Source organism: Lissotriton helveticus, chromosome 3_1 (genome assembly GCF_964261635.1).
Source record: "Lissotriton helveticus chromosome 3_1, aLisHel1.1, whole genome shotgun sequence".
In the NCBI taxonomy this organism is placed as follows: Eukaryota; Metazoa; Chordata; class Amphibia; order Caudata; family Salamandridae; genus Lissotriton; species Lissotriton helveticus.
In genome coordinates this window covers 955,410,910-955,428,554 of record NC_136061.1, presented here as the reverse complement: position 1 = coordinate 955,428,554, position 17,645 = coordinate 955,410,910, and the positions used below count along the sequence as shown (strand labels likewise).

Here is a 17,645-nt window from a genome sequence, read left to right as displayed (position 1 = left end):
CTCGCACTCCATCAGCTTGTCTCTGTTCACCGTCCTCCAGGCAGATGTTGACTGAGAGTGCCAGGTCTGGTTCCTGAGGTAAACCCTCCCTTTTTAGGTCTCGCCTACGCAGCGCGCATGCGTTGCATAGGAGACCTTTAGTCGTCGTGCAGCTCTTGTGAGAAGCACGTACTCGTTCTTTTTGGCAGCATACACCTTGCGTGAGCGTGCAGGGGCACGCCACGAGTATTTGCTTCTAAAAAGAGCAGGCTGCATGCGCAAGCACTCACCACTCACGTGCTTGTTCCTAAGGAGATTGTAGTTGTTTACTCTCACTTTGCATGTGCATTTTCTGTGACTCCTCAAGCAGGTTTTGCGTTGTTCTCCAGGCTCGTGGATGGTGCTGAGGAGGACGTGGAACTGTTTGCTCTTCAGCTCCAAGCGGTCCTCCGTATCCCCCTTGTTAATTTCATTACAATTTGCATTTTTTATGCATTTCATTAATTAAAATCTGCACGCATGGTTTGTTCAAATCACAACATGCAGCCGTTTAAGAACAATGTTGGCTTGTGTGCTCAAATTATCACGTAGGTTGGCCGAATTTAATGCTTTCCCTCTTCTCCTCCGTAGTGATTTTATGGTTTAGTAGGGGTCAGCCCCTCCCCATCACACAAGTGCAGCCACCAACAGCTGATTTCGAGAGACTCGCTCACAATCTCACGAAAAAAGAAGTTCCATGATAACTTGAGCACACAAGCCAACATTGTTCTTAAACGGTTGCATGTCAGTCAAGCTGAAACTCAATCGTAAATTATACATATTGAAAAGCACATGCACCACTCCACCTTTGAAATAAGATCGACCGCAAGCGTCTTCCCTGAGACCACCGGTACTCCAGGCGCTACTTCAAAATTCACCACATACCACTCAGCCATTTCAACAGCAACTGTGTGTTCCTGCGTTCTCTTCCAATGTGTACTTAGGCTGTGCCCACCCAAGCCCTGCCAGGCTGGTCAACGACCATGCATGAGAGGGAGGAACGTGACCAAAGCCAGAACCTGGAAGTCAGTTCTGAAGAAAGGCGTGCCCGCACTGCTGGCTGCTCTGTGGCCGCTTCCGCCATTAAAGTAGTGTTCTCAGATGTGATGCTTAAAAAAGACTGCTAGGCTGCTCGTGCCAGCTCCCTTGAAGGCAGCACGGGAAGCGCATAGCACACAAGAGTGTCATGGTGCAAAGTTCATCAGGGTGACAGAGGGAATATTGGGAAACAAACAGGGTGCGTTGCTTCATGCATTGAGGTACTCAGCTTTATTTGAAACCCCTAAATACAGCAGTCCTTAAATCAGGGCCGAGTACCCCTCAAAAACCAGCACACCGGGTGGGTCCAGCTCTAAAGCCCCCTCCTGGAAACTCAACTCCTTCAATGTTAGGTTTGTCAAGTGTGCGGCTGGAATATTAATGATTCTGGAAATTGGGAGTACAACACGGTTTTGCGCCTCATCTTGTGATCTGTTTTGCTATGTTCAAGTGATCTAGGCTGAAACTCTGTATTATTAAATTAATAGTAAAACATGTATGTGTTCAGACAACATTAGGACTCAGTCAGCCAGCCGTGTACAACAAACATTTGCAATGCAATAGATCTCGCATTTATGCAAGTTTGAGCTATTAATTGTAATTGACAATGCCTTTTATTTATGTTTTAATACCCAAAACATAAATCAAAGGCATTGTCGTTTACAATGCTAACAGTTTAAACTTGCGTGAATGCGAGACCTATTGCATTGCAAATGCTTGTTACGGTCAAGCCTGCGAGAGCATGCACTAACTAACGTATGTGTCTCGCTTTCGAGACACTCTTGTGTCCAAAAAAGGGCTTCAAACCCGCCCGTGATTTATCCATTTGTTGGCTTGCATGGCAATCTTCTTTACAGCCTCATAATTCTTCACTGCAGGCCTAACATAATTTTGGTTTCTCTCTGTGGAGCATGGACCAAGCACTGGCTGATTGAAGGCAGTCATTGCCTCTCCCCTGCTCACGACTTGATTGACGTACTATTTTATTCTTTTTAGCTTCCGGTGCCCTGCAAACAAAAGGTGTGTGACTGCTGAAAACGTACCCAGCAGGGCAAACAAAAGTCCAAGTTTGTTTTAAGGCGAACCTGGGCAACACATGCGCTTCTGTGAGCCATGCAGTATTGGAGTATGCCTTTGAAGCCCCGCCCACTCTCTGCCCATATTTTAAATTGGCTTGTCATTGTCCTTTGTAGACGCTGGCGTCTGAGTAATTATTAGGCCCTCCTTGGTACCACCTTGTCTGCATTTGTTACTTCCCATAATGACTGGACCTTTTACTTGCCTTGTTACACTGTCTGCTTTATCTTGCCTGTGAGCACTATTTTTTTTTTAATGATTTGCCCCTATACCTCCCACTATGTGGCAGCATGCTGGTCACTCTTATTTTCATTATAATTACTAATAGCTGTCCGCTTTAACTATAGTAGCCACGTTTTGTTTATTTATTTTAGCAGCATTATCCGCTTTCAGTATAGTGGCTGTGCATATATATTTTCTTCTTACTATCACATTCATGGAGGCTGCGCCCCTTTCTTTAAACAAGCCACATCTAAAGAAAGGTGCACGGCTGCTATTAAAGTGACAGTGCGGCATGGGCGCTTTGACCAAAAAAAATCAGTTTGTCAACTTGACAAACGGATGCTTTTTTTTGTCAAAAAGCGCCCCATGAAACTGTTTCACTTTAATGTCAGCCATGCCCCTTTCTTTAGACGCAGCTTGGCTTAAAGTGGTGCTTCCTCCATGAATGTGAAAGCGCTGCATGGGTGCTAGTAATTTGCAATGCAAAAGGTATCGCATTTGCGAGAATTTAAGCAATTGCATTGTCAATAGCTCAAACTCTCGTTAATACGAGACATATTGCATTGCAAATGCTTGTTTCTATAGTTAACTTTTTATTTTGCCATGTCTTCTTTACTCACTTTGCACTAATTTTCTTTTGTTTTTGCTAGTGGGTGCTATTCCCAGTAAAAATGAAGAGTAGCTTATTGCAAAGCAACATTGTTTCTTTCTTATGTGTAATTTCTGAAATTGATTTAACATGATTGTGCAGTACATCCCAATCCATTCCAACCCACGACTCCTCCCCACTTAGTCCAATCCACCCCAGACCAATCCAATCGCCCCAATTCAATCTACTTCAATTTACCACACTCCAATCCACCCAACACACCCCACTTCAATCTGTCCCAATCTAATTTGCCCCAATCCAATCTAAAACTATCTGTCCCAGTCCAATACAATCTGCCCCTCTTCAATCCAAAACAAGGTGCCCACTCCAATCTTTGTTCTCCATTGTTCTTGTGGCAAACATTCCCCCTCGTAGCCCCATTTTTATGCACCATTGTGCAGTTAACTTTTGATCCAGGGCCTTTCAATGGCTAATGTCTCTGGACTCTGTTGCTGGCTTCATGTGCCAAGCCTGTGCATTTTCCTAAATATAGGAATGGATTTGGGTACATGAAAAAACTATGGGAACGCCAATCCCAGAAGTTCTCATCCACTTTGAAAAGTGGTTGAGAGCAAGCTGTGAGAGAATAGGGTACTAATTAGTAAAGAGCGTAGGGTGTTTAAGAAGAGGGGTGAATGGCAGGGATGATGAATTAAGATGTGAATGTTGAGGTGAACAAGAAAAAGCAGGATGTGTTAACGGACGTGTGCAAGAAATTCACAGGCTTGTTAGTAATGGGACTAGCTTAAAGGTTTAATAATAATAAAAGGTTTTATGTAGTGCACAGCTCCTTTGACCAAAGTGTCTCGGCGCTGGAGGTCTAACTACTGAGATCAAGTATAAAGCAATAAGCTACATTGACTGACTGTTCCATAACACCCGAACACAGCTGTGTAAAACTGAAATGCAGAGCGCGGTACACAGGAGGTACAGCGTATTTAGGCCAGGCTGGTTGGCCAGTGATATACATGCAGCAGAGTAGCCAGGTTGCATCCAGCAGACTTAAGACGCTTCAACAGACTCCTGCATCGATGTAGAGTACTGGTACATGGCACGGGGTGAAGTAGTTGCAGGAACAGCTTTTAAAACCCACTCTAGTGGCATTTGTCTCTTTGTTCCCTCAACTAACTCTCCCTTGTCAAAATGCCACCTGTCCGCTCCAGTTGACTTGTACCGGAGAGTCCTCCTTGGATTTTGCCATCCACCCTTCCATTTTTTAGTTTAGGGGAGATATTATTGCCCGTCTATCCAGGGTAAGGGGGTGTTTATTATTGGCATTATTTAGAGGGTCGGTGGGGTAATATACACCTGGTTGGGATGATTCAAGTGTCTATCAGAACAGCAGTCACCAAGGTGTTCGGTCAGACTCTGTTGCCCTAGAGCAATTTCAGTTGGCACAGGATGATTGTCCATCTTCATTTGTTGCATAACATGCTAGCAGCGAGACTGCGAGGAGCTACATAATAGTTTTTCTAATGATTGTTTAAGCCAGGGCACCTAGTCACTCACCTTCACTATACAGATGGTGAGACCCATTGCGGTGGCAGTCCCTTATCCCAAAATTCTGGTCTTTGGTGAACTGAGCAGAGACACTAGACCCTGGATTTTTATTACTCTGTTGCTAGAATAAAAAGACTAGGCCACCCTGTTTGGAAACCATTACATGTGCTACATGTCTTTAAAAGGACTGTTTTGTGGAATTCATACTGACAGCTGAGTCACGACCATTAGAGGATTCAATGTGTATTCACCCACTCGCACATTTATACACAAATGGACCTTTAGGATTGGTGTATTTTGTAGCCTTCAAGGGAAGCTATTCGCAATGACCCTGAACTCGACCAAACATGGGCCTAGTACTTCAGTAGTCCAGTGGTGGCTGGCATGGCTCGCGGGTGACTGGGGGGATACAAAAAAAAAACTTGCCTTGAGGCCGGGTCCTGCGTCTCTTCTCCTGCCTCCTACTCCAGGAACAGGAAGCAGGCAGCCGGGCTCCCTCCCCTAAGCCAATCACAACGCTGTAACGCAGCGTTGCCATTGGTCTGAACGCCGTGACACAGCACTCAGCCAGGGGCTGGAGGGGTGGGCATGTTCTCCATGCAGGCTGTCATGCAGCCTGCATGGAGAACAGGGAAAGTGCATATGGCTGGTTTTGGTGGCCTGAGAGGGCCGACCCAAACAGTCATTGCGCACTTAGGAGTGGACAAACCACTCCTCCCCTGCTCTGAGAGCAGAGCAGCTCCTCCCACTCACCCATCCGCAAAGCAGCAGGACAGGAAGCATAAATTGATGATAACTCTAAGCTATTATCATTTTATGTTTCTACTTGGCACTGCTTAAAAGCAGTGGGGCAACGCTCCTCCGGCAAAGCGGAGGAGCCGCCTAATTAGTCCCCCAGCGTCTGTCAGGGTTGTATGTTCACTTCCGGCTGTGCTGTGGGCTGTTGCAGGGGACCTTGGGGTTTGTATTGGTCACACTCTACGTATTTCCTCCCTGTGAAATCTAGAAAAGCCCCGCCAATCCGTAGACAAGGCTGCTGGCCTATTCAAAGAAGAGCCCAAGCTTCCGGGTGCAAATTTTTCTTTAGCGCCGCTACTTTCTGATTACAAGGTTGTCTGTGTCTCGGAGACTGTCCGTATTCCAGCAGCTCAACAGTTGTGCCGTCATCAGTCAAAAAGAACAGGCCTCCGTACGTTCCAAGCATTAAACATAAACATGCATTCTTAGTTTAAAAGAAAGTAAGCACATTGTACCTGGCATAATTAGAATTTAAGTTGTATTCGGTGTAAAAAGTAAAGGTATGCTTTTCGGTAAATGGGTAATTTATTGCCAAAGCATTAGCCAGGTATTTATTAGTATTTTGTTAAGAATGCCAATCTGACATCTTTTCATTTTTGCGACAGTAAAAAATGGAGTTGCTGTGAATTTACAGTCCCAAAACCTAAATATGGATCGGATTTCATGGTCAGAAAAAGCCAAATTCGTGGTGAATCTCCTTAAGTGATGGGGCTCTCAGCAGTGCCTCAGTGAGGATTGCATGGTATATTGGCACTGCCTAAGTTGTGGCTGGGCCTGAGGCATTCTTGGATCAGTGTTTGCTTGTGTGGAGGATGTGCATTGGTGTAAAATGTGTGTGCATCTTGAAAATGAAACTGAGGAGGAGGGGATGGAGCCGTACAGGAGGTAGGATCATATAGGATGGCAAGGAACCAAAGGCAACCATGGCAAATGTTGTCTGACCAACCGCCATAATGCATTTAGCAAGCCATCATGGCAAGCAGACCACCCCCTGCGAACCAGTTTCATATATTATTTAATAATAGAACATCATTTCTGAAGGTGGCCAATTCTTCGTCCTTTAAGCCTGTGAGCCCGGCCCTCGAAACCTATAGGTCCCAGGCCAAGGCAGCGGCCACTTATGGCTGTGAACTTTGGGGGCATAAAGCGGCGAGGGATTTGTCTACAGTCGAAAACAGTTTCTTAAGGCGTTTATTGACCCTTCCGCGTGCAACGCCACTGCTGCCCCTGAGAATGGACCTGGGGCTACCCCCTATTGCAGAGGAGCTTGTGTCCAAACCAGTGAAGTTTTGGCACAGGCTTTGGTCCACGAACGAACTGCACCATTATAGGGAGGACCTCACCCACGTCATGAGTCTTAATTATGGTGGAAAAATTCCTTGGCTTGTCTCTGTCAAAAATGAACTAACTTCAATGAATCTCCGTGACCTTTGGGAGGACCCAGCGCGAGGCTGTCAAGCAATCTCGCGTAAAGCCCTGTCAAAAATTTTCAAGGACAGGTCACTTGCACTTCTGGTAAATGCACAACACAGTGGCACCCTTACTCTGCGATTTTTAGAATCCAAAAATTCATATATTTTCGAACCTTTTATGGATTTTATTTTTCCCATCCTGGCCAGAAAACTTTTTGTCCAGTGGAGGCTTGGCACACTGCCTACTAAAACTTTCACATCCAAGTGGTCCAACACGGCCGATAAATTTTGCCCATGCTGTAAAACCCACTTGGAAGATGATCTTCATATCTTATTCGTGTGCCTCGCCTACCAAAGGCCTAGGAAACGCTGGATAGCACCACTTTGTAAAAACCTAGGGTTCAGAGAATATGCACAGGCATATAGGATTTTGAAAACTAGTACCCTGGGTCACATCGTGTTTGCTGTCTCAAAATTTCTCATGGCTATATGGTTGATCAGAAAAAAGAAAGGATCTGCTGAACCCTCGTGAATTTTTAGTGTTTTAAATCATCCCCATGCCGGGATGGAGCATTTTATAACATGTAATTCTCTTAAATATGATGTGTATTTTAATGTATGTGTGTTTTATTGTCTCTTTTATGGTCTATATGACCGAAATAAAGAATTTTTGGATTGGATTGGAGAACATCATTTTATTATAAGGCGTCCTCTCTAGTCCCAGGTATGCACGTAGAACAGTGGTGTAGCAATGGGGTGATAGGCCCTAGTGCAAGTCAGAATACTAGACCCCTTGATAGTAAAGCATGATTCAGTGGTCCACTCTGAGCCCCAGTGCCACTGCACCTGCTGCACTATTGATTGTGCCGCCTAATTCCGAGCCCTCAGTCAGAGGCGTAGCTATTTGGTAACAAACTGTCATAGGACTAGAGATGGGCAAACCAAATTATACAACAAACCTCGTAGAGTATGATAGTCTCTTCAAAGTTCAAAAAAGTGTATTTCTTTAACATGTGGATGTTTTGACATCAAAGGGGTACATTATAGCACTGCATTGAGAAGTACTTGTTAAAACTGATAGTTTTGTAGGACTGCTAGTCGGAACTCCCGTACTTGAATGTGCTTTCATATGCGATAATGAAGAAAAATAGTTTTAGATAAATAAAATATTTGCCGAAGATCTCTCAATGTATGCAGGGACGCCACGATTTAACCAGGTTTTCTAGTTTCACTCAGTAAAAATCAGACAAGAAATGGATATCTATTTTTCTTTCCTTATGTTAAGGCTTTATTTTTGCCTCTTAGTACATTCTTCTTTAAAATACAGTGCAAACTCCATCCGAAGGTATTGGAGCACTTTACATGAACACCAATTACATTACACCAGGCCACATGCATTGTTTATAGGTATGGGGAGATTATGTAATTTGCCCACGTTCGCAGGATGTTGGGCCGATGCTGAGACTCAAACCTGGTTCCCGAATTCCATAGTGGGAATCTCCGGCGGTAACACCACATCCCAGGTAAAGGGAGGCAGAAGCCACATGAAAGCTGTGCTTATTATGGGTTAGTGGTTCCAACAGGACTAGGCTTCAGACTCGTCTGGCTCGAGCTTTGAGTCGCTTGCCCACCGTTAAGTAGGAGATAATAAACCCTGGCTCAGGCAAGCACTGTGTGTCTATAAAATATATAGCCTTTCCACCCTACTATGAGACCAATTCACATTATTTCATTTAGTATTCTGTTAAACTATACTTAATTCTCAGGTGCATTGTGCAGTAAAGGATGACAGCTGCTTGTCGGCTGGTGGCTATTGTCGGTCTTATCAACTATCAGACCAAGTGTAAAAACAAATGGTTATTTAAGTTCCCTCAGGCAAATACTGATCACTGATTGGCGCGCATGCTTTAAAACCTTTTTAGGTTGAGCCTGGGCTGTGTATGCCCTGCTCTGCGGCATGCTTATTGAAGTATAGAATAGAAGCTCTTCCCACTCCACCCATATTTGTCATTGGCTTATCATTGCCCTTCGTAAATGCTGGCTTCTGATTCGTTAATAGGCTTGTTAGTCCCTCCTCAGTACCGCCTTGTCTTCATTTGTAACATCCCATGAGGACTGGCCCTTTTACTTCGGTTGTTACACAGTACGTCTTTTTAGGTTTCGCACTGCGAAACTCTCTTGTGATCGTTTCTGCTTTCAAGGAGTCAAGGGAGACAGGAGACAAGTGATGTGCACGAGCTCGTAAACGGATCAGGTCACGCGCGCTTCCTGTCTCCCATGGCTCCTTGGAAGCAGACTCACACACATACATTCAGACCCCCTCGCTCCCCCCGCCCCCCGCCGCTGCGCATACACACATGCACACACACACATAGAGAACTCCCCCCCCCCCGCCGGGCGCACATACACACAGAACCCCCCCCCTCACACACACACACACACACACATCCCCTACCTCGTCTCGGCGTGTCTTCTTAGCACAGCGCAGGGACAGCCAACGTGCACGTGCACGGCGACGGCGTCTCCTGTGCTACAACCGTGGTTTCGGTTTCGCGCCTAACCTACTTTTATGCCCTGTGGCCATCGTTGGCAGGTAACCCCTGGCACTGCACAACCACCATGGACCCTCGGCCTGCGTCATGCGCCCCTCCTGCTGAGTGAGGTAAACTCATCTAGCAAGCTCTGTGTTGTTTCCGATGGTCTGTTCACTACTCCACCCTATCCTGTTGGTTTCGTTTCTCTTGCTGCGGACTGTGAGGAGAGACTGCACCTCTTGAAGCCTGAGAGGAAACCGCTTAAAAGCGCCTGACCGTGAACGGAGACTATACCATTAAGGTAAGGGCCCTTGCACCAGTCGCCCTGGAGTATCTTGTAGCTGGGGAGCTGGGGACACAAGCAAGGAGGGCAGTGCCAGACCGGTCCTGGGGTGGGTAACTGGCACAGTGGTCTCCAGGACAGACTGCAGCGTCTTCTCTTTACTGAGCGCGGAGTCTAACAACAGCTGTGATTACGTCTATCTAAGAGCTGCTTCCTTCACTGGAGGATGAGCAGTTTCACTTGTGTTTCAGAAAGGGGCGCCTACGCTTTTAAAATCGATCCATTTGTAAACTTCATTAAGATTTTAATTTTCACAAGATTCCCACGAACTTCTTTTAAGAGTGCTAATTGTGAGTTTCCAGGAAAGGCGGGGCGCATGAGCTCAGTATTTTAATATCTCTCCTCGAAGGTCCGATGGCTGAACTTAGAGATGTCGAAAGGTGCTGTGGAAATGCTGAGTGTGCATATCCGGGCGCATGGATGTGGCATGTTGACTCAGCCCTTCATTCTCCCGAGGTGCATAAAATCGGCGCCATCGTACGTTGCTCACCGTAGTTTTGTAACACCTCTCAAAGTGTGCGCCTTTGCTCTGGTAATCGGATTTTGTGCTAAGCAAAGCAATCACAAGTATAATTTATATTTGTATTTTCTCGTGAGTAAACGTGACAGAAATTAGTTAATTAATGGGTAAACTATTTCTCGTGTGGTATAATCTAGTCAGACTGGCAGAATATTAGTTTGCCCTTCTCTCTGGACAGCCTGGGGCTATTCTTTTGGAAGATGATGATCACGCAAAAGGAATTTGAAAAGTTTACCGTTATGGTTACAGTTACTTTTACATCAACACTAATTATCGCCGGTATCATGTTTCCTGAGTATCAACAGTCGGTTTTCATTATCCAAGTGCCATTCTTTTCATAACCATTGAGCAGTGAATAGAGGAGAGTGCCTCGTGGAGATCCATTACTGTCTGCAGCAGGCAGTCCACCTGCTGAGCTATTTTACAAAAACCAAAGATAATCATATCTGATATTCAGTATAAGAATAAGGTGATCGCCACTGTTTGTGTGACCCGTTAGTTCGGTGGGGCTCCGGTTTCTAATCGAGAAATCCCACTCCTTAAAAGTAAGGACTAGTGGTGCGTGACAGTAAGTGCAACTAACTGAGAATGTGCGAGTGAGTCAGTGGGAATAAACAAGACTGAGGAACAATGAGAGTGAATGAGTAAAAGGGAAAGTCTGCGAATGAATGAGAGAGTGAGAGTGAGAAAGTGAGTGAGAATTTGTATGAATGTGAATAAGTGTTGGGGCATTGAGTGGGGAGGGGAGTGTAATTGAGTGGTAAATGGAGAAGTGGGAGTCTGAGTGAGCATGAGTCCGCATGAGTGTGTGGCCCTAGCATACAAGGGGTTACACTTGGTATTTGTGCTACCATGGCACAATGCTGGCACTAGCGTATACATGGAATTCTTGGATTAAGGGGCCCTTCTCAATTTACTGACACACTAGAGGTATTTTTTAGCATAAGTGACACCCATAGCAAACAGCTGGTTTTGGCATATTTTCAGTAAATCTTTGTATTAGGGTACCTGTGATAAAATGTTGCCTCTGGCATACTGTAGGTAGGGGGGAGGGGCAGGCACCAGTGACAAAATGCTGACCCTCACATCCTAGAGAAAAAATTACTTTTAGGTCACCCATGGTAGATGGAAAGTATCACGGGTCTAAGGTGTAAAGCTAATGCTGGCACCGGCCTAATGGAGATAGGTATTGACTTTTTTAAATTTTATATTGGAGCACCTATTGCTCATTTTTGCAATAAAAACGGGGGTCAACTCCTGGAGAGTGCCAGGCATCATTGCCAGACTGTGAAACCGAGAGCAACCAACAAACCTGCTGCAGCCAGCCCCGCTTTTTGCCTCCATCCATCATACTCTGTCTCCTTCGCACCTCTCTCCTCCCTTCCTGTTCTCGAACTCTCTCGGTTTCTTGAAGCTCCCTTGAAGCTCCGCGTGCCTGCTGCTACTCATTTCAGTGAGCTGCGGAACGAGCTGCTAGGGGCACCAGCAGCAGCCCCGGGCTTTCAAACCTGGCCTGAGGCCTCAGAGCTCCCATCCACCTCACAGGATAAATGGCCAGGCCGGGTGCGGGATGCGTTTAAAAATGGGACCGACGGAGCACGTAGGGTTTCCGACAGGGCAGAGGGACTGTGAGAGCGTTAGCCTTATATGTCAGGGTAATATATCCCGATACGTCGGTGCCTCAGAATCCTGGTGTGAATGGGTGAGCGCCATGTCCGGCTCAGGAAAGATCTTTACTAGCCCCTGAAGAATCGAAGGCTCTTGAGACATGGTCACTTTTTTGACAGTACACAGGTCAGTGCTTTTTAAATGCCAGTGGGCTGGATCTGTGTCAGACGCACATCAGAACGAAGACTTATGCGAATAGACTGCTACCTTTGAAAGACCAGTAGGCCTGCCACTGTGTCGCCTGCCCGCTTTCTTCAAAGACCTCTGCCGAGGGTGGGCACATACAGGGTTCACACACCACAGCTCATATGAAATTGTGCACAGATGCAATGAAGGAGCTACTCTATTTCCAATATTTTTTATGCTTGTGTAAGACGAAGAAGAAGGAAAACGATCTTTGCACCATGGCGAAACACAGAACAATAACTTTTTCACTATTTTTGTTAGCATATGTACAAAAACAGCTAGGGAAAATAAACGTGATTCATTTTCAGCATGGACATGATTAGGCTCGAAAAAAACGATGCATCTGCCACCTGGTGGGACCTTTAGTAGTATAACATGTGACCTTATTCAATTTGTGAGTCAGTGAGGTGTTTTAGTAGGGGGTAAAAGAGTTATTTGGTTAATCTGAAAGGGCCATGGACTGCACAGGGGGGCCTCCACCCTTAAGTCAGTTTATGTACATACCATGTGTGTGAAGTGCTTGTTAATTTTCACTATGGGAGAATCTCCTAACACGAGACACACAATCCGGGCCTCCTCCCATTGTGCTTTAATTAAGCTGCCTATATTTTGTTGTTGCATACATCAAGGCAGCATCCGTTTACATCTTAAAATAAGAACAAAGGAAGCCCGGCTGCAAAGAAATAGGCGACAAGTCTTGTAACATCTCAAATACACTGCCCTTTAAAAACCAGAGCATTCTGCAAGAGCTCCTCCTTTAGCAGCGTTTTATGTTCACCTACTGACATTATAAATAACAAACCTTATATTTATTTGTTGGTTTTAAAAACAAATACATAAAAGACATTGCCATTTACAATACCAATAACTTTAAACTTTGGAAATGCGAAACCTATTGCATTGCAAATGCTTGTTTAGTCTGTAAGTGCTATTTTCTTTGGGTTTCTCCTACTGCAGGCATGACATGCTTTCCTTCAACATTTCGCGCACCATGCTTGCTTTCACTTTCGGAGCAGCTCGGGACAATGGTGGCCGCTTCTTTGAATAGGTCTCGCATTTACAAGTTTGAGCTATTGTCATTGTAAATGACAATGCCTTTTATGTATGTGTTAATTAGCAAAATAGATCAATAAAAGGCATTGTCATTTACAATGCCAATAGCTTAAACTCTCGCAAATGCGAGACCTATTGCATTGCAAATGCTTGTTATTTTTGCAGTTGGTTTTAAAGTGCTTTCGCATTAGCAATCTCCTTAGTCCCAGCACGAAAACCAGCCTTTCGTGCACCCTTCCAGCCCCAGAAAAAGGCCTTTGGTACCCAATAGGGAAGGGGTGCGTGTGTGTTTTTTATTGTTGTTTTTTTGCAGGGTAAGAGTAAATAGAATGGGAGTGAGTGATAGAAGGGTGAAAGGAAGGCGTGAGATAGGCTAGTGTCCAGGATAGACCTTAAAGTGCATGAATGTTATAGATTCACATGCTGTGCATTTTTCCTCCATTGTTTGGCCTTGCGAAGTGTCTATTTTCATCAAAGTTATTAAAAAGGCTATATACCGTAGGTATATATCGAAAGACTGATGATGTAATGAACCCATAAACCACAACTCTACATCCTGCAGTGTGCATTTTCGGGTTACAGGAAGTTACCTGATCAGAAGGAAGGGACCGGTGGGAGCGAGTAACCTCATGAGCAGGCAAATGCGAGAAAAGAGGTGACAGGGGTGATTGTGGGTGACTTCTTTCTGTCTCCACCCTCAAAAGGTAGCAAGGGTGCCAGGCGTCGTAATACAGTAAAGGGCGCTAGGTCCCTGTCCCCCGTTGGGTAGTGAAAGGAAACCATATGTGGGATTCCCCCACGGGCGTGGTGCAACTGCACTCGCTGCATCCGTTTGTTGCTTCAATCCTGTCTGCTAGAGTTCCTGTGCCTTCTACACACTCGCAGTGTTGTTTGATGTAACTGCTGGAACTGTCTTGCAATGTCTCACTCTACACCCTCTTTCCCAAACACACGCTTTCTGTTTCCATACACCGCTGAATTCCTTGAGACAGGTTGCCGTCATCTCTGAGTGCCAAGCAATGTCCGGACTTAGGTGCTTTCTCATAGACGCCTTTTATGGCAGTGCTATCACCTGATGTTTTGTTTTAATTAAAGCAAAGGACCCGTAAGTTGAATGTGTAGCATTCACCTCGGGACAAGTGTATATCACGTGACCCTCCATGGTAGGACTGGACGTCCTAGACTATTACCAGCTCCCACGCAGGTGGTGGAGAACATTAATTAATTTGTAAAAGATAAGCACTTTTGCTGAGGAGGCAGTGTATGTGGGCTCAGGAGGCCTTCCTTTCACGGCCACTGTGACCCAGGGCCACCGTCCGCCCTGCTCGCCGGTTGACTGAACAGTCAATCTGCCTGGTGAGTAGCATTCAACAACAGCTGGGGGAACGAGTAGTAGTTCTCCTTTTGTTTCTGCTCTCCTTCATAGAAATAGGTCTGTCAAGACACTTAAATACTGAGGGGTCACTCATTGATTGTCTTGTGTTTCTGTGCTATTGAATGACTAATCTGTCCCAGCTGCCTATACCGGGATTTGGACAAGGAGGTGGCAAAGACTTCCCGGTACCTGAAATATGTGTTGGAAGTGCTCCCTGGCACAAATTAACACTGGTAAGGAAGGAGTATGAGAGGTCAGGAGGAGTGAGAAACCCTAGCAGCTATCGCATTGTGGCCAATGTTAAAGTGTGTTCTTTTTCAACTTTACTCATCACTGACGATTAGGCATCATTCACTGGTCATTAATTTGGTATCTACATTGACCCAAACCTAAATTTTCAAGTTTTCATTATGTTTTAATAACATTTTTTAATCGAAAGTTTTTTTAGGTGGGGGTAATGTAAAGACAAGCGTTGATTAAGCTAACCGGTCTGCCTTTGTCAAGCGTTTGCAATTTATTTTAATTGCAAGCATGTGCCACAAAAATAAAAAGGTAAAAAAAAAACTTGCTGGCACCTAAAGATTGTGGGCATATGCTTACAGTAAAAATATGAAATATCAAAAGTGTCCATTGCATATATTTAGAGACCTGAATGGGTGCTTCCTAATAGGCATGTGTACTTAGAACATTTATAGAAACTATTTATAGCTTTTATTCAAGAAATTGTTTCTTATTGATGCAAAGAAACGGTGCTATTGTTGCGGCTGAAAGACTGACCTATTGACTTTCCCAATTTTTCTTTCTGTTGCATGAGTACGCAGGAGTCACGACATGTGACTGCATGGCTGAAATCTTGAAATGGGTTTTCTACAATAGAGAACTGATTTCAAGATGGCTGCGGATACGTATGCATCATGACTCATGCATTCACATGCATTGTGACTCAGGCAGTCATTTTTAATTAAATGATAGAACATGGTAGGTGGCCATGTTTAATCTTTAAATTAATATATTGAAAAAGGAAAGTCAAGTAGATTGAACGAGAGTGAGCTGCCCATTTATATGTCTAGATATATTTTTAACATAGGAAGCAGGATGAAAGAGGGTTGAGTAACCTCTGGAGGCGGGGGCGGAGATGAAAGGAGTGTGATTGAGTGGGGAGAAGAGAGCTATGAAATACATGGACTCCCACAGAGAGATCCATGTAAAAGTAGAGTGCCCTCAAGTATGCAGTGGAAGGATACAACCCTTGGAATCAGAACACTGAGACGGAATTGTTCTTGGAAGGCACAAAGCAGAGAGGAAAGCCATTGAATTAGGAGCAAGGAAATGATATACCCAGCAAAGGCATCCAATTGTGAGCAGGCGTCTCGCCAAAAGCTCGCTGTTAAGTATGTGTTTGGTTTTAGAAACAAAAGGCCTCAAATGGACAGGTAATAAATACTCTTTGTAGCTGAGATCTAAAAATGATAAATAATGGAAAGAAAAATAATTGGCAGAGTAAAGTATTCATCCACTAGCTCTGGCGTTGAAGAGTTCTTCTTTTTACGCAAATGTGGGCATGTGAACAGGCAAAATGTCATCACTAGTAGTAGAGTGAGTGGATGACGGGCTTACCTATTGCCGTATAGTTTGATGGGCAGAAGCAAGATGTGCTTCACAGTTGAAGAAAGCAAAGAAAGAAAGCGTCTGACCTACAGCCACTCCATGTATGTATATATGTATTTGTGGTTCCTGACTTTTTTTTTTTTGTGCATAAAGTGGGCAAGACAGCTTAAGCTGTTTCTAGTTTTGTCAGACCTAAAAAGGACCATCAATGTTTGAACTATAGGAATGGATTGCTCTCGGGACTGTGGACCTTTGTTTTGCAAGACGTTGCTATAGATGACTTGCCCCTCCATGCCTTTCCACATTGTGGTGCTCACTGTGAATTTTAAGCCGCGTTGCATGTTCTTGCTACCCGCAGTTATCTTTCCACACATGAACTGTTTTCTGTTCCTTTTCTCTCTGCAGGCGGAGGCCCGACTTGCCGCAAAGCGCGCCGCGCGTGCAGAAGCTCGAGAAATCCGTATGAAGGAGCTAGAGAGGCAACAGAAAGAGGTATGTGAGCAGCCTTAGCTGCAGTATTCTGGCTCTGGGGGCGCCATGAATAAGAAAGGGGCCCTTTATTGGTGCTTGGGGAACAGGCTTAAATCATTGCAAGGTTTTAGGATACCAACTGTTTTGGATGATGAGAAAACCTACCCACTTATGAGCATGTCTAAAGTTAAATGTAATGCACTTAGTAATGTTGATTCTGATGGATACTCTTTCCTCTGCAAATTCTTTATCTTTAAAGAATGTTTCGATGTTTTAAGTCTTTGCACATCCTTAACTCCCATGAGATAGTGAATGTGCCTATTTTTGTGCAATCTGTTCACAATAAATTCTTTGTTACTTTTGGTGATCTCTTTGCCAGTCATCAGTCAATGCCTCAAATATTGTCTTCCAGAAAATCTGAACTTTACTGCAGAACACTTTCATGTCGATCTAGTGTCCAACCTCTCCTTGGCATTTCACAAAATATCCATGTCAAGTAGTTTTAATTTTTTGATTTTTATTGGTGTTCAATGGAGATGGAAACAATCTAACATCCATTCTACAGACTTCCAAACATCTGAATCTATCTTTATCATGAACCGGATACGTTTATATATAAATATAATACTGAACTAAGTTTAAAAGATCATTTAAATATTATGGGTAAAAATATACCACTGAATGGATAATGTGATTGTGTGTAATTTACGTGCTGCCTACATCACCCTACAAGAGCAATCCTTGAGTTTTCAGTGTTGCACCCCCTGAACGTCATAGCCTAATAAACAAGCATTTACAATGCAATGGTTTCGCCTTTGGAAAAGTTAGTTATTGGCATTGTAAATGACAACATTTGTTTTTGTGTTGGTTTTGAAAACAGATAAATAAATGGCATTGTCATTTACATTGCCATTAGCTTATTCTCTGCAATCACTCTGCACTCTCTAGCACTCCCTAGAACTCCCTAATCACTCTGCACTCTCTAGCACTCCCTAGCACTCCCTACTCACTCTGCACTCTCTAGCACTCCCTAGCACTCCCTACTCACTCTGCACTCTCTAGCACTCTCTAGCACTCCCTACTCACTCTGCACTCTGCATTCCCTATGCACTCTGCACTCCCTCTGCACTATGCACTCCCTATGCACTCCCTATGCACTCCCTATGCACTCTG

At 44.5% G+C, this 17,645-nt stretch overlaps 1 protein-coding gene across 22 annotated transcripts in view; it reads left to right on the top strand.

The window, feature by feature from the left end:
• The window catches only part of LRRFIP1 (LRR binding FLII interacting protein 1), a 542,422-nt gene that overhangs the window by 257,302 nt on the left and 267,475 nt on the right, over positions 1-17,645 (top strand). For all 22 annotated transcript variants that reach the window (XM_078681355.1, XM_078681354.1, XM_078681352.1 and 19 more), the window contains exon 2: positions 16,407-16,493. In XM_078681355.1, coding sequence (XP_078537481.1) covers positions 16,407-16,493 — 87 coding nt within the window. The remainder of the gene's footprint in view (positions 1-16,406; positions 16,494-17,645) is intronic.